At 38.6% G+C, this 24712-nt stretch overlaps 1 protein-coding gene across 7 annotated transcripts in view; it reads left to right on the forward strand.

Annotated features, from left to right (window-relative positions):
• Adgre3 (adhesion G protein-coupled receptor E3) overlaps positions 1 to 24712 on the forward strand; it is a 77795-nt gene that overhangs the window by 46911 nt on the left and 6172 nt on the right. For all 7 annotated transcript variants that reach the window (XM_050133192.1, XM_050133191.1, XM_050133197.1 and 4 more), the window contains 11 exons: positions 573 to 613; positions 1113 to 1248; positions 2532 to 2633; positions 4751 to 4935; positions 8613 to 8780; positions 11081 to 11284; positions 15546 to 15781; positions 17640 to 17706; positions 18913 to 19004; positions 20828 to 21008; positions 23680 to 23775. In XM_050133192.1, coding sequence (XP_049989149.1) covers positions 573 to 613; positions 1113 to 1248; positions 2532 to 2633; positions 4751 to 4935; positions 8613 to 8780; positions 11081 to 11284; positions 15546 to 15781; positions 17640 to 17706; positions 18913 to 19004; positions 20828 to 21008; positions 23680 to 23775 — 1508 coding nt within the window. The remainder of the gene's footprint in view (positions 1 to 572; positions 614 to 1112; positions 1249 to 2531; positions 2634 to 4750; positions 4936 to 8612; positions 8781 to 11080; positions 11285 to 15545; positions 15782 to 17639; positions 17707 to 18912; positions 19005 to 20827; positions 21009 to 23679; positions 23776 to 24712) is intronic.

Here is a 24712-nt window from a genome sequence, read left to right on the forward strand (position 1 = left end):
GATAGCTGCAGAACAAAAAAAAGTACTCTTCCCCTTCTAAAGTCCTAACATAGTAAAAGCTCGTCTAAGGCCAGACATAAAAATACATCACAATAGTAACAAGGGCTTGGGGATAATAAATGGTTTGGTTAAAGGTAGGAAGGTATATGAAAGGAAAACAGCATGGGATATAAACAAAGATGATTTACATATATGTTATGAAAGAAAAGACAAAAAAATTCAACTGTAGAGTACATTTTCAACTTCTTTTGAATGTTTTTATTTACTTTTGAGAGTTTATTTTGAAAATACATTCTTTTGAGAATTTATTTTGAGAATACATTTTATCATGTTCTTTCCCCTACTACAACTTCTCTTAGATCCTCTCCTCTCCTTACCCATGCAACTATATGCTCTCTCATACTTGAAAAAATACCGAAGCCAAAAGAATAAACTGTAACAAAAACAACAATAAGAACACAGATGGGCTGCAGAGCTACAAGAAAAATCACCAACTTGATGGTGACTGGGAAATGAATGTGAACAAGATGTGGTGTTCCCCATATCTGATTTAAATGTGATTTATTTTTCAGTGAAAAAACCAGAGAACATAAAAAACTCAGCAGATGTATGGGTGAGTGGAACAATGTCTGGGTGTGGAAATGATTAGTCTGCTTTGCTGTGTCTTTCTCTTGTTTAAGTGTACCACTCACTCATTAGGGGTTTTATTATAGACTGATTCTCATCCACAGTCTACTTTGGTCCTTATCCCAGGTAAAAGTTGGAAATACATACATAGTAATTTTTGCTGTTGTGATCTGGGGAGGAGTCATACCTGCAACTAATTTATTAACAACATGTAAATGTGAAATGCCTCATCCTTTTAACATGTCCAACACAACCTTCTACCACTGAGGTTTAGCTACAACAGAATGTCCATGGAAATGGAAAAACTTTGTAGTAGATTTACAGTACTTCAGCTTGCAGTCAAGGACTTGCATCAAGTGTCAAAAAAGTCATCCCACAGCACAATGGTTAATGTTGTTGGGTTTTGGAACCAGTCAGCAAAACTTAAATTCCTTCTTCCTTAAGTTTTGATAAGAGTCAATATAATTGGCTATATTTCTTGAAAGGGAAAGCTGATTGGACGTGAATCTAAAAAGGACGTTGCAAAAGCGGCTACGGAAGTGCTTCATAACGTGGAAGTCAACATACTGAATGAAAATGCAGCTGCAGCAACAAAGGGTGAAAATTCTGAATTGGGTATAGGTAAGAAGATCAAGTTGACTTATGCAGCACCATAAAGAGAATTGGGTTCTGGTATACTCATCGGCTATGAAAAGTCAAAGCTGGTGTTTCCCAGAAATGAATACTTAATACGTGAGCCAACTACATGAATAGCACTCTCCACACACATGGGAAGTTTAAGGATGAATTAATCATATTTCAACACAATGAGAGAATACCTGAGCAAATCCACTTCAAGTATGAAAGATTTACCTGACAGGCGGTGGGTGTGGTTGGGTCCTAGTTTTCTATTTGGCTTTCTTGACAAAGCCAACATAACACGGGTCCATGTGCAGTGAGACAGAATGTCATGGCTCTGCCATGTGCTGAGCAGAAGACAGAAAGAACAAGGGACAAGATGCTCTTTTCTAATTTTTTATTTTTTATTTTTCATTTTTTTTCCAAGACAAAGTTTCTTTGTGTAACAGCTGCAGTTGTCCTGGAACTAGTTTTTATAGATCAGGTTGGCCTCAAACTCACAGAGATCTGCCTGCCTCCTTTAAAGGCATGGGCCACCACCACCCAGCAAGATGTTCTTTTAAAATGCAAACGCACAGTAGCTTATCTCCTCTAACTTACCCACTAGTTTCTAGAATCTTATAAAAAATATGGTTAATCTGTGAATACAGTTATAAAACACTAATGATGCTGGAGGCCTCAAACAGAATCCCCAAAGTCCTGAGTGATGGGGCCATAACAGTGCAGAGTGTTTGCACATCCCCTATCTGTGCAAAGAATCCCCAAAGTCCTGAGTGATGGGGCCATAACAGTGCAGAGTGTTTGCACATCCTCAAACAGAATCCCCAAAGTCCTGAGTAATGGACCCATAACAGTGTAGAATGTTTGCACATCCCCTATCTGTGCAAAGGGTGCATAGTACATGCTTTTTTGGAAAATGACCAGAAGGGGAAAGGTGTCCAATCCTTTTTACAGTCTGGCTTCTTACATATGCTGGTATTGATGTAGCTCTCTCCAGCCCCTATTCTCCTGTCACATAAATCAACTGATCAACTTAGCTCTCAAGATCCAATCAATCACCTTTCAATAACCATCAACTAATGACAAAGTCTTCATTGTGTGGAACTTATCAGGAGACATTTCATAAAGGATTAAAGATTAGCAAATAAATCACTGTCTTAGTGATTTCAACTTTCCCTGAATGTTGAAAAGTATATAAACCAGAAAATTTCCAGCAAGTATTATTATTGTTGTTGTTGTTGTTGTTGCTGTACATGTGGAACAACTGACTTTTTTATTACTTTCAGTGTATGAAACCAAGAGGTGCAAAAGTATGACTGTTCTGGAAGCTGGAAATAATACAATGAAGATTGACTGCAATAGTGTTCTCAAAGAAATCAAGAGTAGAGGTGGTACATTTAATAGAGAGCTTCTCTTTCTTAGTAACTGGGCTGGGGGCACACACTCACATTTCTAAGGGAGAGGGACTCCAACAGTAGGTAGAGAAGATCTTCCTTGACTACTCACTAGGCACAGCTGAGCCAGTGTTGAGGGACTCTCGTAAGGACAGCATTTCTTCAGCATACACTAGAGTAAGAGCACAGCTGTACTGCTGTGCTTCCTGACAAGGGACAAACTTGTCACATTTCGGTACGATAGTCTGTTATCCTAAAATTCAATGGTGCCAGGCAATCATTGCCCTGACCATTATTGATTTTGAGATTTTGAGACTATTTTTATTAAAGCAGTTACTCAGTTGCTCTCTCTTTCTTGACAAACTCATTCTTTTAAAAGACCACATGGAAAATACTGTAGGATTGGGGCTCCATCATAACTATTCAAGTTTGCTGTTTTTTTTTGTTTTGTAGATGCAGGCATAGATGATATGGTGATCAAGAACCATGGTTGTATCAATCAAACTTTCTATGAAAAGACAGAGCATGTTGGGTTTGACATTATCTTCAATAAATGTCCCAGGAAAAGGGAGGATAAGGTGGAGAAGGAAGGAAGAAAAAAAAAAAAAGAAAAAACGCATACAAACAGTTTCACATAAAAAGATCTGGAAATAGAGGATACGCTTGTTGTATTTACTCCACAAATTTCTAATACTCCTGCACCACCCCTACTAATTGAAATCTAGAAATCCAAGAAAGAGAAAGTTCTAACAATGAGTTAATTTTTTCTTTCTATTAATTTTATTTATTTATGTATTTTTTAAGGGATGAGTGCCCTGTCTGCATGTATGCCTACATGCCAGAAGAGGGCACCAGATGCCATTTTAGATGGTTGTGGGTTATTATGTCATTGCTGAGAATTGAACTCAGGTCCTATGGAAGAGCAACCAGTGCTCTTAAGCACTGAGCAATCTCTCCGCAAACAATGAGTTGACTTTTTGAGATGGAGTAAACAATAACAGAGGTGGTGACTGACTTTAGTTTGAAGCAGGAGGTGGGTCTGGAGGAAGCCTGAGAGCTTTGCTCTCTGCTTTAGCGTCCCTGGGAAGGCCATCCTATGCTTTGTCTTTGTACATTTGGAAAAACACTCGTCAACCATTCTATATATATATAGAATGGTGGAGAGGGAGTCAGAATGAATGATTAGATAACCTTGAAGAACCTTGAGGTATAAGGTGGTAATTCATTTTCCTTTAGTCTTATTGTCCTTTGGAGCACAAGCAGTTGCTAACCATGTTCTATACACACACACACACACACACACACACACACTGTGCATATATATGTGTGTATATATCTATATGTGTGTCTATCATACAATGATTTTATATGCACATATATTGTCTTAGCTAAGTCTCTAATGCTGTGATGAACCACCATGACTAAAGGAACCTTGGGGAGGAAAGAATTTATTTCACTTACACTTCAGTTAACAGCCCATTTATTACTGAGAGAAGTCAGAGCAGGAACTCAAACAGGGAAGAAACATAGAGGCTTACTGGCTTCTTCCCCACAGCTTGTTCAGCCTGCTTTGTTTTAGAACCCAGAATTATCTGCCCAAGTATCCACCATCCATCAGCCCTTCCACAGCAATCATTAAGAAAATGCCCCACAGGCTTTTCCACAGTCCATCTTTGGAGGCATTTTCTCATTTGAGGCTCCCTTCTCTTCAGTTACTGTAGCTTGTGTCAAGTGGCATAACACTAGCCAGGACATGGTATCCTCTTCCACAATCCCTCTCTCTCTGGGTGTACATATATGTGCATATATACATTTGTGTGTGTCTCTGTGTGAAATTCCATGCCTAAAACTATTTAGAATGTGTTATATGTGCAATTTAATGGATGCCCATGGGTAATTTAACTAAACATGCTGTGTTTACTTCATGGTTCATATGTAAGACATTTGTCTCAGAGATCTTTAACATGCAGTGCCCTCCTTATCTCAGAACTCCACAGCAGGGAATCATCACCACAGTCATCTTCTAAGTCTCTCCCTTACAGAAGCAGCAAACAAAACAAATACCTTTTCCTTTACATAGTAAAAAATCTCTAATATGATTTTTCCCTCAGATGAGACTCCAGTTGCTCTTATTGCATATCAATCCCTCGGAAAGTTTCTAAATGGATCATATTTTAGTAACAAAGAAGGGGTTACGGAAGTAAAATTGAACTCTCTTATTGTGAGTGGCGCCATTCGTTCAGAAGTCAAACCTGTCCTATCTGAACCTGTAATCCTGACTTTACAAAATATTCAGGTGAGCGTACTCTCAAAGTATCCTTTAAAAACAATTTAAAAGTTTATTTTTATTGCATGTGTGTGAGTGTTTTGCCTGCGTGGACATTTGTGAACAAGGCCATATAGTTCCCTCAGAAGATTATTATCAGTTCTCCTATAACTAGACTTCGAGACCGTCATGGGACACAATGTGGGGGCTGAGAATGGAACCTGGGTCCTCTGTAACAGCAATTAATTCTCTTAAATTCTAAGAGATCATCCTCTCAATGAAGTATACAAAGTGACAGGTGATTTAATTAAATGTCTGGAAAGGGATGGGATCTAACTGTGATCTTTGAAAAATAAGAGAAATTGCAAAATGTTGAAAACGTCAATTCTTTGTAACTTCACTGCTGTTACTTGTATTTTTATATCAACAGTTAATCAGTCATTGCTCAGAAAGGGTCCATAAGGCCCCATCTTCCAATGTGGAAGGACTCGATTAAAGAAGACAATGTTTTCAGTAGCCCCTAGGTTCAAATGGGTACTTCAAAGCCTTCAGTCACACAGATGATCTTGTTTAAATTTAGTGGCAATTGAAACAAAACAAGAGACATGAAAGTTGGAACACTAAGGTCAGTGGGGCTGTGAGTGATATTAAAGAGTGTGAGGGGACACACTAATAAGAATATACTTTACACACATATGGAATTGTGAAAAGGACATTTGATGTGTTACACATTTTTATGATTTCAAGTGTATGTATTGACGGGAATGTAGAAAAAAGAGAATCATTGCATAATGTAGGTGGGAATATATAACTATTTAGGATAACAATATTGAACCCATGAAAAAAAAAACAAGAAATAAAATGGCAGTGGAATCCATCAGTCCCCCTATTCCATACATTCAAAGGATGTAAACCAATGTTTTGGAAAACAACTGTACTTCAATGATTCCAGTAACCTTAGCCACAGTAGCCAATTGGGGGTAAAATTCTTACATCCCCTCAGTGAATAAAATTTTAAAAATTTAATAAAAAATATGAAGTTACTTTGGATTATATAGTATCAAATGGTCAGATTTGAAAATAAGCAAACAAGTAGCATTAGGTAAACTGGCAGGTTGTTTTTAGTGAAACATCTATACATATGTGAGATGACAATACTAATAAAGGAAGGAATTCAAAAGGAGCAAGGAAGGTTAAGTGGGAATGTTTGGAGGAAAGAAAGGAAAAGGGCACACATTAGTCACAGTTCTTTAACAGAACAGAAATGATAGAATGATAGAAAGGCTAAGTAGTTGTTCAGTTACTTGTTCAGTCCATGAGACTGGACGCCTCAGCAGTCTCAGTTTTGTGATAGAGTCCCAGGGATTTCCTGAAGAGCTGGTGGTCTTCAGTCTATGTTAGAATCATAAAGAAGTTGTAGAACACCAGTGAGGGAATGCTTCAGCATCAGGATAGATGAAATTGTGAGCAAGAGTGAGGGTAAACAAGCAGAAAGCAGTGTCTTCCTTTTCCCATGTCCTTTTGATGTCGGCTGCCACTAGAAGGTGTGGTTCAGATTTAGGAGGAAGTCGTCTGACCTCAAATAAACTTTAAATAATGCAATCAAGAAAAACCCCTCGTACATATGGCCAAGTGCTTGTGTTTTAGTCAATAATGAGTGCACTCAATACAGGAGAAATGGTGTGACTATAATATTCTTCCAAATATAGTCATAAAAACAGAAAAGAAAATAGCCTAGGCTGGTCCAATAAACCCGTTATGATCTCACTCACACTGGAAACCTAAACAGTAGAAATCATGGTTTCTGTACAGTAGAGCCTACTAGGAGATGTGTTTTGTGGAAAATGGGAAAACATGGACCACAGAAAACAAAATTTAAGTTGTAACATTTTGGATGCTTAATGTGACTTAGCATAATAGGAATGAATCTTGACATGATTAAGTGTTTATATTAGATAAATTAACTATATAAGATGATGGGTTAAATAATGACATTTCTTGCATTTATATAATGTATTAAGATTACAATCATGCCCCCGCATTAATGTATTTTGATTCTTCTGTTGTGTGACACATTTCCTAGAGAGATGAATATAAACATCTATTCACCTATTATATGGAACACACAACAGAGCAAAGTAACTATACCACCAAATTCTAATTTAGTGAAGCAATGAATTGTTAGGGTAAGGGTGAGTGGCTTCTCATAGAGCATAGATGTCTAAAAGACAAGTTCCTCACTGAAAGGACCAACTGGACATGAATAAGGATTCCTGAAACCTGGAAGTCCTGGGAGCTCCACATGTCTTCTAGGCAGTTGTAAAGGTGAAAGTTTCCTTTACTCAACAGTCCTCACAACTTTTATAACCTTAATGAAGGATGGGACCTTATGATTCAGGAATTTCCTTAGACTTCTGAGTTGTATACTTCCTGAATCTCAAGGATGAATGCTTCAACTCAGAAGATATTAGCATAAAATATTCTCACTCTATGTCATTTTTTTCAATTAAAATATAATTACCTAATTTCCCTTCTTCTTTCCTAACTCCAACACCCCCTCAAACATCCCATCTTTGCTCTTTCTCACATTCCTGGTCTCTTTTTCTTTAATTTCAAACACAATAGATCTCCAAGATCGCCACTAAATTTAAAGTAGGATGTGAGGGATATGCTTAATAGCTTGGTTCTTATTTTAGGTAATGGTTCAATTGCTGTGATAAAATTTGGCTTACACTTCCACAGTACTGCTCATCACTGAAAGAAGTTAGGCCAAGATCCTGGAGTCAGGAACTGATGCAGAGACCATGGATGAGTGATGTTACTGACTTGTTTCCATATGGCTTGCTCAACTTTTTTTCATATAGAATCCAGAACTACCAGCCCAGAGGTGGCACTACCTATTATGGGCTGGGCCCTCCCCAATTGATCACTAATATACAAAATTCATTGCCCCTGGATCTCATGGAGGCAGTTCCTCAACTGGAGCTCCTTTTTCTCAGCTGACTCTAGCTATGTCAAGTTGACACACAAAACCAGTCAGTATCACTAGCTCTAATATTTCTTTTATACTGTCTGCATCTATGGGTACATCCTACAACTCAAAGATATTCATGTTTTGTGAATGGTACCTCAAGAAAGTGGGGAATAAAATTTTAAGCTGCCTGGGTACTTCCATAAAGGGAAACTATTATCATGCTGAAACCCATGTAGGCAATGGGGTCTTGGGAATTGTGAATACTGAGAGTCAGAGGTAGGAAAGAGGGACATGCCTTTTCCAGGAGGAACCTGGAGCAGAAAGAGAGATTGAAAAAAGACACCTGACATCTCTCTTCAAGCAGTGATCTCATTCTTGCCCCTCATTCATTTTGTCACTGACAAGAAACTGATAAATGAGTTTTAAGTCAATGCACAGGGCACTGAGATAGAGACAAATACCTGTGTGGGACAAGAAGCTGTGAAATGTCCCCAGTTATGTCTTCTCATTCTGGTGTGTGTCAGATTAATCTTTGTGGAGTAGTTATAATTTGGAGTGCAACAAAGACAGAGGGTACAGGAAAGGTGAGGAGTGAGAAGGATTACAGAAAAAGATTAGAAGGGAAACTATTAAATCACATGTGCAAGTCAATGTCACATATCCTGATTAAAGATAAATAAAAGTTTGAATTATGAAACAAAAACCATGTTTCTTCATTCTGTTTTCTTTGCAGCCCATTGACCCAAGAGCAGAGCATCTTTGTGTCTACTGGGAAGAATCAGAGGATGGGGGCAGCTGGTCTACTAAGGGCTGTTCTCACATGCACACCAATGACTCCTACACCACCTGCAAGTGCTTCCACCTGTCCAGTTTTGCTGTGCTCATGGCTCTATCCCTTGAGGTATCAAGTCTTACAGAACTCGACCATGAAAGTGATTTTCACTTAAATATATGTCTATAAAAGATATCCAGAAAAAGGAGTTAATTGTGTGTAGGTTTGGTGAGAGATGATTCCAAAAAACACCCATATTAAGAGAATGAGTGTGGTCTTGTTGCCACCTCTGTGATCTCACTCGTGTCCTGTTGAAAGATTGATTCCAATGTTTTGTCAGCTGAACTGTCTAGGAACGTGTCCTCCACCCTCCCCGTCCCTCACTCTTCCATGTACATCTCTCCTGAAACTATGTGCTTGGTCTAAGATGCTGTCCATTGATGAAAGAGGAGGGCCACAGTTTTGTCAAATGTTTTGTTAGTTACTTTACTGGCTGTCATAAAATACTGTGACTGAAAGCAATCTAAAGATGAAGTTCATTTGACCACCTGGTTCCAAAGCGATGGTGTCCATCACAGCACAGAATGAGGGGCATTATAGCGGAATCAGGGAGCTGAGAGTTTACATTTTGTTCACACACAAGAAGTAGAGAAAGAGGGGGCTGGAGAGATGGCTCAGAGGTTAAGAGCACTTATTGTTCTTTTAGAGGTCCTGAGTTCAATTTCCAGCAACCACATGGTGGCTCACAACCATCAGTGCCCTCTTCTGGCCTGCAGGCACACATGCAGACAGAACACTGTAAACAAAATAAATAAATAAATAAATCTTTTTTAAAAAAGAAAGAAAACATTAAAAAAAAGAAGTAGAGAAAGAAAAAGAAGAGGGGGAATGGGGTACAGTTATAAACCCTCAGTGCCTGTACAGAGTGACATATATCAACTGGAAAGACTGTACCTCCTTAAAAGCTCTGCAATATCCCCAAAGTACACCATCAACTGGGGAATGAATATTGAAATACACAAACCAATAGGGTCATTTTACTTCAGATCCCCCACAAAGGTACATGTGTAGCTTCACTCCCCTGATAGAAATGCCCCCAAAAAATTCTCAATAAATACCAGTATTGGATTTTGAAGATTAAATAGGGACAGTCTGTGTGGCAGTATTTGCAAGTTAATTACAATTTTGGGCATATAGCACCCCTGGAAAATGCTTGGAATCACTGCAGAACCCACAGCTCAGAGTTATTATAACTATTAAAGGATGGTGTGGCTTGGGGATGACACACAGCCCCTTTTCAGTGATTTGACTTCACCTGTGTGCAGTGGTAACATTTCCTGAAGATTTCATAGTAACAGGAAAGCAGAATTATGACTCATGTCATTTTAAGAAATACAGTAGTGGAAACATAAGGTAGGTGGTGGGTTAAGCAAACCTAGGGAAATCTTGACTCTTCCATAAGTGTGTCTGGAGTAAGTACATCCCATCAAGGAAAGCGATCAAAGTTTGGGAAATGGAGTTTGCATACCCCAAAGTAGTAGAGGCCTAGAGGCTCTGGAACTGGAAGCATTATTTCACTTGCAAGATAGTTATATCCAAACGTCCCTGGTTAAACCAAACTAAGGCAATTGGTTATCATCAAAGGTTCATCATGGCCCCTAGGATTTTTAGATGTAAACTAAGTGTCAGGTAATGTAAGGTGAAGGAAACTCACCTAATGGCTTCCTATCAACATGAAATAACAAAACTACCAAAGCTTCTACTTCATAGGAAATAAAAATACTTATTTTGGGGCTGACACTGACTCAGGAAAACAAATTCAAATTACTCTAAACACCATGCTTTTATAGTAAGAGAACAAAGGAAATAATATATAAAGTCAATTCAAATGCAATTGTGGAACATCAGACAGGTGGAAATCTGCTACAACCTGAGATGCTGATGACATCTTGAATTTTAGGTTAGTGGAAGTTAGGGGTTTGCTTGTATGTTTCTAAAGGATGTACAGAAGATACATGAGGATGCTAAGCAACACACAGGCTAAAGGCAACTATCATAATGCTACAGCCATTCTGCAATGTTCCAATTCTCCATAGTCACAGGTTTCAGTTAGTAAGCCAGCCTTGTAAAATGTTTAAAACTTATGGCTTTTAATCTATAATTTAAATGTCCACTACCCTGTTTTACTTTAGGCCGTGTTTATCAACTATTTTACTATTCAGTGTCCAACATGCTGTGTCCTTCCACACGCATGTTTCATTAAGTTAACATTTATTAAGTGAATAACATGTGTCAAGCATTGATCTCAGTCTTGATGGTACAAGAGATAACAAGACAAGGCAAGACCCAGGCTTCCGAGTGCATCACGACGTTCATGCTAACTGTCCTGTAGACATGGAGAGTCTGATGTATTCTTCTGTGGCTTGCAGGAGGACTCTGTGCTTTCTGCACTGTCTGTGATAACCTACGTGGGTCTGAGTCTCTCCCTCTTGTGCCTGTTCCTGGCGGCTGTGACCTTTGTCCTGTGCCAGCCCATCCAGAATACCAGTACGACACTCCACCTGCAGCTCTCCATTTGCCTGTTCCTGGCCGATCTCCTCTTTCTCACCGGCATCAACAGAACTGAGCCTAAGGTTGGTGGCTGAGTCAAGTTACTTCATTGTCCTATGGGCTTTAGCTGCCTTGACTTGTGCAAGCACAAAGAAAGAGGGATTCATCAGTAGAGATCTTGGGAAACGCTCTGTTGAGGGAGGCTCCTCGTTCATTCCCGCTTGGCCTGACTCCAAATAATCACACAGAAACTATATTATTTAAATCACTGCTTCGCCAATCACTTAAGCATATTGCTAGCTAGCTCTTATATCTTTGGTTAACCAGTTTCTATTATTTTGTATTTTATCACAACGTTTGTGGCCTACTTGGCAAGGTTCTGGCTGGTGGCTTGCGTCTTTCTCCTCTGGCGGCTCCATGGCTTCTCCTGACTCTGCTCTCTCTCTCTCTCTCTCTCTNAATATGTGTGTGTGTGTATTGCCTGCCTGGTTATATTCTGTTAAGCCATTGGATGAAAGCAGCTTCTTTATTCATTAACCAACAAAAGCAACACATATACAGAAGGACTTCCCATACCAATGCATGATGAAAATCTCAGTTCTCTATCTGTGTAGAATTGAAGGAGTTTGGATATTTGATAATTTTGGAGCTGCAAGCATTCCAAACATCAATGTTACCTGACAATGTTCTTGGTGTCTGTGGTTCTTATTCCTGGTGTCTGTCACCTTTCTTCTCTACCAGTCCATCCAGAATACCATGGACATGTGTAGTGCATGGACCCGAGTGCACAGGTGTGAGCAGTTATGTGTGAATGTAGCCAGAGCAAGTTGTCAGATACCTAGCTCTATTGTATCCTCCTTATTACCTTGAGATACAGCCTCTCACTAAATCAGGAGCTTGCCATTTTGACAAGGGTGGATGACCAGAGAGTTCTGGGGATGTACCTGCCTCTCCATCCCCATTATGTTGGGACTGATGGCATCTATGGTTATGTCCAACTTTTATGTGGTTGTTGGAAATTTGAACTCATATCCTTATGTTTGCAAAGCAAGTACTCTTACTCATCGAGTCATTTCCCAAGCCACAGCTAAGTTTAGTATCTGTGAATATAGGTAAACAGATTTGAAGTATTCCAGTTCTTCGTCTACATGGTAAAGATATCTCTGTCATTATTTATATGCAACTTTGAAGTCACTCTTTAGTCCCAATAGAAAATGGTTAAAATAAAATATCCGCTAAAAGAGGAAGTATATATGCATCAAACCAGGGATGCATACAATTTCTTTTCATACTCTACTTGTTAGAATCCTTCCCCTTGGCCACAGCCAACTATAGGGCATGATGGGTAATATAACCCTTCCACAACCTACCAGACTCCAAAATCAGGGTTATGATTAGAGGTTTGAAGTGACTGACAGATGATTTTCTACACTGCTTTGTAGGTGATTCTGAATTCTTCATCCTAGTTGCTGTTTGAACTTGTTGAAGTGGCTTCTCACTTTTATAATGCAGGAAAATATAATTATTGCATCGATTTCATTGACAAATTTTGTTCAAATTGATTTTATATACAATATGTTTTTAGAAAATTCATTTTCTGTTTCTTTCTTTTTTCATTAATATTAAAAATTTCCACCTCCTCTGCTCTTCCCATTTCCCCCCTCCCACTATTCCCCCTCCTCCCCTCTCTCTACAGTCCAAAGAGCAGTCAGGGTTCCCTGCCCTGTGGGAAGTCCAAGGTCCTCCCCTCTCCATCCAGGTCTAGGAAGGTGTGCATCCAAACAGACTAGGCTCCCACAAAGCCAGTACATGCAGTAGAATCAAAACCCAGTGCCATTGTCCTTGGCTTCTCAGTCACCCCTCCTTGTCAGCCATGTTCAGAGAGTCCGGTTTTGATCACATGCTCCATCAGTCCCAGTCCAGTTGGCCTTGGTGAGCTCCCAATAGATCAGCCCCACTGTCTCAGTGGGTGAGTGCACCCCTCGCGGTCCTGACTTCCTTGCTCATGTTTTCCCTCCTTCTGCTCCTCATTTGGACCTTGGGAGCTCAGCCCAGTGCTCCAATGTGGGTCTCTGTCTCTATCTCCATCCATCGCCAGATGAAGTTTCTAAGGTGATATGCAAGATATTCATCAGTATGGGTATAGGATAGGGCCAGTTCAGGCGCCCTCTCCTCAGCTGCTCAAGGAACAAGCTGGGGACATCTCCAAATATACACTTTAAGGTAGTTAAGTTATGGGTCATGTATTTGAATGTGCACTACAAAACCCACTTGTTAATGACTTAACCTCAAATATAATAATGATAAGGGTTGATCCCAAAAATATAGAGGGACACAAGTGGATACTTCAAAGTAGTCAGAAACAATGCATTTTACTATTTCAAGCATCAGCACAGCGAAATGGTAAATGTCTGGCTGATAAATATATTAATAACCTTAACTTGATTATCCCATGTGTATACACATATTAAAGTGCTGTAACATACCACAGAACCATATTCAATTAATAGGCATCCATTAAAATAATTATGCAAGGGCTTGTTCATGTAATCAGCTACTTTGGAAGCTATAGGAAGATAGTGAGTCAGAGGCCAGCCCTGGCAACATAGTGAGACTCAAGCTCAAAATAAATAATAATACAGAAAAGTGGTGGTCCCATCAAGAAGAGATTGCTACACTGCGCTCATCCCTCATCAACTGTTCATTTTTGATATTGTTTCTGTATAGAAGGATGAGGGTTTCATTTCATTGTATGTGTTTTTCTGTCATAGGCTGATGTAAAAAATGAAGTCCTCCCAGAAGTGGCCCTTTAAACTTTGACTTCCTGTTAAAGGAAGCTAGAAACATCTGTCTGTTAGTAAATATCTGGTCTTCGGTAAGGTGCTTTGCATCACTGAATAAACAGAGGCCAGATCAAGCTAATGAGCATATTCATTTTTCTAAAGATTATCATCTTGTGTAGCAAGGACACTTGAAATCTACCCTTAGCAGTTTCTGAATGCTGGGTATGATGCAAACTGATAAAGAAGTTACCTCACCTGTTTAAGGCTCTGCAAAAACAACCAAACCCCAAAGCAAACATACACAAACAATAAGAAAACCCAGAAAGCAAAACATGAGATAAAATAAAACAAAATAGGTAAAAACTCTGTCTCCACTTGCATGGTAATGATAAAAATTTCTTGGTAGAGGGGTATTTTGTTTCTTATATGTATTTGCTTTTATTTATTATCCTTATATATCTTGTTAATGTTTTCCCATAAGGATGAAGATTTCATGTTTCCTTTTGTATTTGACAGTTTTTGATTTTAGGATCCGAATTCATACAGTGATTAGGGAGTAATGTTACAGTTCCAACTGCCAAGTATTTGTGATACTTATGAACCACAAGCAGGTGTATATTTTAAAACTCAATTTCCTAATATTCATTTCTATTATTAGCTTAGTTATGATGTGTAAGCTTGGGTATCCATCTATTGAAAGTGGTTAAATCTCATCCTGAGAAAACATTTATTGTATTATGTAGAAGTAATAAACAGTAAATGTCGTTCTCTGAGGGCTCATTATCATTTTCCCTAAATACAGATCCCACAACACAGAGTTGATGAACACTCATTATCATTTTCCCTAAATACAGATCAGATGAACACCCTTTTTTTTATTTCCTTTTATGTAAGACATATTCAGCTAGCAAGGAAAATAATGCCAAGATGGACGGAGAGTCAATGAATGGCTATTTTCTTTTTTTTTAAATTGATTTTTATTGAGCTCTACATTTTTCTCTCCTCTCTGCCTTTCCCCTCCCCTTCAACCCTCCCCCAAGGTCCCCATGCTCCCAATTTACTCAGGAGATCTTGTCTTTTTCTATCTCCCAGGTAAATTAGATCTATGTATATTTTTCTTAGTGTCCTCATAGTTTTCTAAGTTCTCTGGGATTGTGATATGTAGGCTGGTTTTCTTTGATTTATGTCTATTTTCAATAAAGTGCCCAGCATAAACAATTGCAGGTATATTCCCCTGAAGACCTCCAGGAAGCAGCACAGAGCACATGCCAGAGAGTTCTGTTTAAAGTTCCAGGGCAATGGAGTATGGATCTACAAACTCTTTACCAGTTTAAAGCATGTTCTGACAGTATCTATTTCTTGGCATTTTCTGACCTGATAATTGATTTATGTGGAAAGTAAATTTCAATGATCAGAAAGGGCTGCCTCAATGGGCATTGTCTTCAAGAAAAGTGTTACAGACCCTGTTGAGATCTCAGGTCAACATACAGTGAATAGTAGGTACTGAGAACTGGATCGGTACAGCCTGCATCTGTCCCACACTCTCATTCTTTCCTCTTAGGTGCTGTGCTCCCTCATTGCAGGAATGTTGCACTACCTCTACTTGGTTTCCTTCATGTGGATGCTTTTGGAAGGGCTACACCTTTTTCTCACTGTGAGGAATCTCAAAGTAGCCAACTACAGCAGCTCAGGAAGATTCAAGAAGAGGTTCATGTATCCTGTAGGCTACGGGATTCCTGCCTTTATTGTTGCTGTGTCTGCAATAGCCAGACACAAGAATTATGGAACACATACCCAGTAAGCATAGTGTGTGTGCAAGGTGGAAATGTATAAATGTAACTTAAACATCAAACTTTTCATTGGACAACTATCTTTCTCTTTTTATATTGTTCTTCAAATCAGCCTGTCTGCATATTACTGTCTTTTGCAAATATCAGCAGTGTTGGTTTTGAGTGTCTTGTTTCATTGTTGATGGTTGAGTTCACATTTATCCTAGCTATAACATAGAAAGTTGTCCATTCATAGATACAATTTTTGCCCATAATATATATATATATATATTCCAACATATATATGACAAAATAGATAATAGATACTGTTTTATTTACTTATTTTTGGTTGGTTTGTTTGAAACATGGTCTCATGCATCCCAGGTTGGCCTGGAACTCACTATGTAGTCAAGGATGTCTTTGAGCTCCCCATGTTCCTGGCTCCATCTCCTGGGTGATGAAATCACAGGTTTTCAGCCCCACACCAAGTTTCCGCAAAGACCTGGGTTCTTTGTGTATGCAACAAGAGCACTTTCATAACTGGTCCATACCTTTTGTCCCGTATTTTCTAATACTTAGAAACATAATCTAATGGAAATCCTAGCAGCTCTGGTGTCTGATCACAGTGGGGATTTTGGTAAAATGAGAGCTCCTTTAACAAATGAATCTACAGACATAAAAAAATGAACCCAACTTCATGAAATTAAGGAATGGTCAAAGCAATTCCACAGTCTCACACTAAATTCCCATGGATTATATTCTCCAAGAACTTTAAACAGTAGGTAGATATTAACAGAAAAATGCCAAGTACTAAAGGCTGGTTTACAGCTTGTGTGTCTCTAATATAACTCCATGAAGAGCCCTACAATCAGAATAATCTTGGTAACTAAATGGTGTACATGATTAGGAGCAGTCAAACTGTTTGCATAAAGGGAGAAATGCTAAATACCTTAGGTCTGTAGACCAAACTGTCTCTGTAGAAATCACTTCATATTACACGGCTATGGTGAAAGCAGTCATGATGGTATGTGAAGAAGTGCACCTGAGTCTCAGTAAGATTCTACATACAAAATATGAGTAGTTTGTAGCTGCATTTGCTACATAGTTGTAGTTTTCAACCCAAGAAGATAACTTAAGACTGAACGTTACTGAATCCTAAACTTTGGCTGTGGGACATTATAATTATTCATAGTGACATGCCGGGACCCAATTTAGAACATGACATTTTTCATGGCAAGTTGTGACAATCTTCAAGAAATAGAGTATTTTGTATATGAAATATATTTAATTTTGTCTAGTTGACTTAATCTAGAGTTAACTATTGGTTTGACTGCCTCAATATAGCTACCAGTGTCATTATAAAAACTATACCTATAGAGTCTTGACCTTTACCCCAAATTTCCATGTATATCATTCCACTTAACCCTTACTATACAGTTTGTAGATGAGAAAATTCACAAATGCCCAGGAAAAAAATTTAGACCAAATAGAGAACTGTAGAGAGATGTTTACAGATAGTCAATCTTACTAAGAGAAATGATTTGCAAAAATTGTTTTAAATATATGACATTCAGAATTCCTAGAGAGTTATCTTGTATATACTGTAGAAATTACCAAAAGTCTAATGGAGAAGAAATAAGATCTTGAATTAATAACCCAAAACTGTGGAGAAATGACAGCTACTGAGTTGTAAGTACCCCGCTGTTTCTCCACTTCCTACTTCAGACCCGAGAAAGCTCATGCTGTTGCACCCAGTTCACGTCAGACAAGAACATCTGAAATCCCGGTTGGAAACAATTGTTTCGCACTGTGCTAGATCAACTTCCAGGCCGTGTGTTCAACTCCTGTAGTGAGAGAGACAACTAATCCTCATTTCCTATTCACAGCTGCTGGCTCAGCCTTGATAAAGCATTCATCTGGAGCTTCCTGGGGCCAGTGGCAGCCATTATCTTGGTAGGTGACTGCTATTAGTGGGTGTGCCTGTATTCCATCAAAAATAGAATGCATTCCTTTCTGTTGAAGTGGAACTGAGGTGAAGATGTGAACCCAGAGCGCAGGCTGAGAGGCCCTTGTCCTGAATGTGTGCTTATCACCCACTCGTCCTCATTGGCTCATCACCCACTGGTCCTCATCACCCACTGGTCCTCATCACCCACTGGTCCTCATCACCCACTGGTCCTCATCACCCACTCGTCCTCATCACCCACTCGTCCTCATCACCCACTCGTCCTCATCACCCACTCGTCCTCATCACCCACTGGTCCTCATCACCCACTGGTCCTCATCACCCACTCGTCCTCATTGGCTCATCTCCCTTTAGCTGATTTTTCAAATTTATTGTTGAGGATTTTATGCAAATTCTATCTATCTCCTATTCTCATCCAATTCTCTTCCCAAGTTTACATCCTCTTCTTTTATTTACATATCCAACTAAGTCTAACTAATACAGCCCACATGTGCATGGCTGTAGGGCCTAGCCTATCAGTGGCTATATACAAAAAGGAGTATTGGGTGTCTTTCCTATTCTAGCTATCAAGGCCATTCGTTCCTTAGCTGCGGTGAAGCTGCCACAGTTCCTTCCTCACCCGTGCTAGAGTTTTTGCTGGCTTGATTGTGTGTGAATAACCACAACGGCTGCGAGTCTATGAATACGACAAGGAAGTCATACACAGATAACAGCATTCCCAGCACCACCCCCCATCCTTCATCTCTTATATACTTTCTAGTTTCTTTAGTGCAATTTAAATTATATAATATAACAGTCCACCATGGGTTGTTTTTAAAGTTCTAGATTAATTGGTTCATTGGTTGATTTGTACATTCAGAAACATTGAGCGAACATTCAGCTACTCTGTTCAAGATGTTTTCCTATTTTCTAGAAACTTCATAATTAATAGTTGCCTAGGTCAGGAATGAAAGCTTTCTACTTTCAAAACATCCTATTTTGAATAAAAGACATAGGAAACTAAATAAGAAGTGGGGGCAACTGCACAAATATTATTTACTGCATACAATAAATAGGTCAGAGAATGACCATGGAATCTATGTGGGGCCTGAATTATTTGTGGAATTAGTCTCACAGCAATCAAAGTTGTATTTTATGAAGAAAGGATCGTAAAAGAAAACTCCAACTCATTTTTTTTCATGACACTCCCACAGATCAACCTGGTGTTCTACTTTCAAACTATATGGATTTTGAGAAGTAAACTTTCTTCCCTCAATAAAGAAGTTTCTACACTTCAGGACACCAAGTAAGAATGTAACAGAATTAGCTTTTTCCATTGCAACATTTTTTAGGAGAGAAACATTGGATGCAAAACATGGTAATGGGTCTGACTGTGGTTCATGGATAGAATTCTTGGTTAGAATGTTTGAAGACCTGGCTCCCATACCAAGACCAACAAGCAAAACCATAAAAACTTACAAATATAGAAAACAAAATTCTCCATATATACCACCTGATTGTAATCAGGAACATTAAATAGAAGTAAGAAACTTCTCTATTTCCGATAAACAAATATGCTTCTTCAATTATGTACTAAAGAAATTTTTATTATTTAGTTTTTGACCAATCCAAATTAAGGGAGAATGGATCTATTTTACTTTACAGGTCTTGACTGTGTATAGTCACAGTCATAGGAAGGTCAAGGCAAATAGATCTAGAGCTACTTGACTGTACTTCATTAACAAATGGAAAGAAGATGGTGGTGAATGCATGCAATTATACAGATCCCCTTATATAATCCAGCATCCCAACTCAGGGACTGCTACTGCCCATGGTAGGCACAACTTCTTTCCTCAATTACTGTAATCAAAACAATCGTTCACAGAGATTCTCAGAGGTCAACCTTATTTTAATACTCCCTCACAGATGTGTTCAGGATCAGGCTATGGGTGACTTTACTTCCTACTAATGAGAAAATTAATGTATCACACTCCATCCCTTATTAACTTGATACCCAAACACTTCACTTTCTAACCAGTACATTATATTCCTTGTTTTTACCAGCTCACAGCCAACTCATAATGGAAAATCCATGTAGTCTAAATCAAAGGCCCCTGGGGGCATTACCAATTTCAACATCTTAAAATTCCTCAAGTGTGAACTGTTGTAATTTTTCTTTTATTCTTATTTCATATATTATGTTTACTGAATTTTTCCCTCTTAACACTTCTCCCAGTCCTTCCCCTTCCCTGCTTTCTCATATTCATTCCTCTTCCTTTCCCTTCCAGAAAAAAAAAAAAAAAAGAGTAGGCCTCCAAGGGCTTTCCACTGTGCACAGCTAACAAGCTACTATAAAAGTAGGCACAAAACCTCATATCAAAGTTAGGTGAGGCAACTCACTAGGAGAAGGTGGGTCCCAGGAGCAAGTGAAAGGGTCAGTGACATGCCGCTCCCACCGTTGGACTGCTGCAGGAACACCGAGCTATGCAACCGTAAGGTCTACGCAGAGAACCTAGCTTAGACCCATGCAGGGTCCGTGGTGGCTGCTTCAGTCTCTGAGACCCCAATGAGCTGCACATAGTTGATTCTCTGTGTCCTATTCTCATGGTGTCCTCTACCCCTCTGCCGCCTACAAACCTCCCTCCCCATTTCTGCAGGGTTTCCCTGGCTCTACCTGTGGATGTGGGCCTCTATATCTGTTCCCATCAGTTGCTGCATGATACCCCTTCGATGACAATTGGACTAGGCACCAATCTATGAGTACAGCAGGATATTATTAGGAATCAGTTCATTGACTAATTTTTTTGCTAGTTGTATTTGTTTCTATCAGGGGATTCTGGGCTATCTTGCCTCTGGCTCCTGAACATTCAGGCAAGGTTACATGTGGGCTCACACTTGTGGTGTGGGCCTTAAGTTGTACTAGTAATTTATTGACCACTCCCACAAGATCTGCACTGACATTACCCCAGTGCACCTTGTGGACAGGACAGATACATTTTTTAATTAACAAAATATTTCAAAAATGTAGTAGCATAACACATAAAAATATTGCTTATATTAATGCTAACTTAACACATAGTGAAAGCCTGAGGAACAGTATATAACTTTGTTGTCATTGTTTTTATCCAGGACCATGACATTTAAAGCCATTGTTCAACTATTTGTATTGGGATGTTCTTGGGGCATTGGCTTCTTTATGGTCATTGAATTCGGGAAGACAGTGAAATTGATCATTGCCTATCTATTCACCATCATCAATGTCCTACAGGGGGTTTTGATATTTGTGGTACACTGTCTGCTTAATCGCCAGGTAAGGCTGTCTCATTTCTTACCAACCTAACACCAAAATTCTCTTAGACCAGTTGTTCATATTCTTGGAGTTTCACATCTCAATTTTCAAATGTTCATTTTGAAGTTTTTCCTAGTTATTTCACACATTGTGTTTTATATCTATTCAGCATCTAAGTGTACCTCTTAAGGGCATGCAAGATAAGGTGGATTATACTGCATTAACAAATGGCACTTTCTTTCCAATTTTTCAACCATGGTGGCTTAAAACAGAATTTCTTCCTTGTTGATGATGTATAATTGTCATTTGGCTGAATTAGCCTTTATGAAATGAAAAAGTCTTCACTTGGGCGTAAATTAGCCTGGCAACATGGATACAATGTGGGATATTATTCGTCTTGTATCAAATGGGAAGGATATTTTATGTAAATCCCACATTAGATCTTAAGGCTTATGCATAACTGTTACAAATAACATTATTTCTGCACTCTTTTGATTATTCAAAACAAACTTTATTGATCAAATTTGAGTTCACCAGGGATATGATTGGTTGTTGTGATTCATATTGAACAGGATAACACTAGGATATTTGGCACAATCTACCTCACTCTGTTCTTCCATTTATTAGTTCGTTTTGTGACCTCAAAGAGGATGCCAATAATCTCTGAGTCTACTTTACCATATGAAAGTGTTACAGTGTCTTATTTTGAAGAGTTAGGATTCTATAAGACAGTACAATATAATCCAGTAGCACAGTGTGTGTGTGTGTGTGTGTGTGTGTGTGTGTGTGTGCATGAGAAAGTTTCTCTGTGACAAAGTTTGGAGCCTGTCATGGAACTCACTCTGTAGACCATGCTGGCCTTGAACACTCAGAGATCCACCTGCTCTGCCTTCTGAGTGCTATTTTTAAAGGTGTACACCACTGCCTGGTGCACACGCTTTTTTGGTGAACTTTTTGTTTGTCTGTTTGTTTGCTATTGAATGTAAATACCAGCAGTTAAATTGCTAATACAAATGAACCATCATTATAACAGTTCATTCATTCCTCTTCTCTAATTGTGTGTCTCCTCTATGTTTGGTACTTCTCCCTCACAGTAAAATGGCATAGGAAAAGTTAGGTTACTTTGACCACATACCTTCCCCCCCCCCAAAGCCTTGTTATTAAACAGTTTCTCCCTTGTTTTGATGAAAGATACTTATGAGGTGTTTTAAAGAACAAATGATTCCTTCTTCCCTGCTGGGAGATGATCATAGGTAAATAAAAGTTTTCTCTGGTGATATGAGGCTTGTGTGATGTTTTATAGACCAAAGAGTTCTTCTTTCCTTTTGTTGTAAAATCATGCCTCACCCTGCCACTGGTGTGATATGATTACACTTTTTAACTTCAAAAAGCCTTACCTTGCTTTAATTTACTTCCAAGAGTATTTTTTTTTCCTGAGGAGCTAGTCTGCTCCTGGTAAGCTTTCTAATAATAAAGGACTCACTGCATTCATAATCGATCTAGTATGCAAGGTGATCTGTAACTTTTTTGAGTTAATTATTTCAGCAGAAGTAAAATAAAACATGGGCGTCTTTATAAAATCATGTGAGGAGTAAAAACTCAAATTTTATTTTTAATATGACAATGATTTTTAAATTATATGCTGAACTATCATGTGCATTGTTAAATGTTACTTTCTTACTATTTAGATTCTGTCACCTGAATTAGAGATTAAAAACATATGTTTTATCTTCAGTTTATGTGAAGGTTAAATGTTATGCTGTTTATCAAGTGCCTCACATATATCTACTGTTTAGTAACTTTTGACCACAATCATCACACTTTCATCTTCCTCTGCTTTTTCATCTTAATCACCACCACCACCACCATCATCATCTTATCATTGTCCTTCTTATTATCATCATTATCATATCCATCATCATAGTCATCTTATCACCACTATAATTATCATAACCATCTTCATAATTATCTTCATTCTCAGCATCCTCACTACCATCATTACCACTACCATTAACATTGCTACTCTTTCACTCTTTCACTGATACATCCTTCGTCGTACTTATTACCACCATCATAATTATCACAATCATATCGTATCTATCATTCCATTCCAACCACCATCGCTACCAATCATCTTATTTTCAGTATTAACACCACCATAATTATCATGATTATCACCGCTATATTTACTACCATCACATCAATATCACTACCATAATCATTATCATTACCACTTTAGTCACTGTAACCATATCACACATTCATCATATTCACCATTACCAACTCTACTAAGACTACTCTATCATTTGATTACCATTATTATCATCAGCGTTCTAATAATTAGCATTATGGGGATAATGACTGTCTTTATTATAACCGTTACTGCTCTCTCATTCAGCAGTGTCAGTCATACAACTACACTAATCACCAGTTCATTAACGTCATCACCACTGCTATCACCACTGTCAACATTATCATTCTTGTTATATAAGATCCTATTTATAATGGAAGAAATTGAATTTAAATAAAATTAATAAGTTCAATTATGGTCAAATATATTCAGAAAAACAATGAGTCATAGAGAGTAGGATTTGACATTAGTGTATTTGTATCCCATGTAAAGTAGATTCCCTTACCTTGTACCAAGTTCTGGATATGAGCCATCCTTTTAATTATTCTTTCAAACTTTCAGGTGCGAATGGAATACAAGAAGTGGTTTCGTAAGATGCACAAAGGGGTTGAGACTGAAAGCACTGAGATGTCTTATTCTACTACCCACACTAAAACGGTAAGCTCAGCTCCCCATAAAGGCTTTATGTGGCCTGATCTGGTTTGTCATGCAAACAGATTTCCTCTCTGTTCCTTGAAAAAGAAATAAAAATTATGACATACTGTATACAGCCACAGTTTCTAGATTTGGTACCTAAATTCCTTCCTTCAATCCCTTTCTTCTTGCCTTTCTCGATTCATTTCTTCTTTTCTTGCTCCTATCTTTTCTCTCTACCCCACTCAAATGTCTTTACTCTTCAATATTTCTTCCTCTATTCCTCCTCCCACTCCTCTTCTCTTCCATCTATCTTTTCTGTTCACTATCATGAGTAGGTATATATTCACCTCAGACGACTCATTAGACATAGGCAATGAACAGTCTGTAAGCAGCACAGGATGCCTCAGCCTCTGGTGCCATTAGTGACACCTCGTGTATTTTCATGTCATCCTTGCATAGGGGACATGCTAATATTCCCTTCCAAATTCAGAATACGTGCTGCCGATGCTGGTGGAGTTGAGAACTGAGAGATTTGTCACCCTTTTCCTTGACACTTCCCAACCTTTTTCCTTTGAGAAAAGACATATAAATAAATTTCCCTCTGTTTACTAAGGCCCAGACCACCCTCTGCTATGCCCTCACTCTGTATCAGAACATGGACTTTCTGTGTTCACATGCCTCCATATATATTAGTTTCTTATGTAATTATCTCGGTCTCTGCATCTGTGAGAGTTTACCCATAGACTCTGTGAATCAAGATTTTTCTAAGTATTATGATACTCTGAAAAATCTGGCCTATAAAAATAGAGCATGTCTCACGATGGTTCTTCTTTCTGGCTTGATAGGGCTCTTATGAGCCATAGACTTGAGTTCTTTTTTTTATTTTTTATTTTATTGAGAATAAAAAAAAGTTTCCGCCGCCTCCCAGCTTCCCATTTCCCTCCCCCTCCCCCCACTC

The sequence above is a fragment of the Alexandromys fortis genome, unplaced genomic scaffold (genome assembly GCF_014885135.2).
Source record: "Alexandromys fortis isolate MF-2015 unplaced genomic scaffold, M_Fortis_MF-2015_v1.1 scaffold_536, whole genome shotgun sequence".
Taxonomy (NCBI): domain Eukaryota; kingdom Metazoa; phylum Chordata; class Mammalia; order Rodentia; family Cricetidae; genus Alexandromys; species Alexandromys fortis.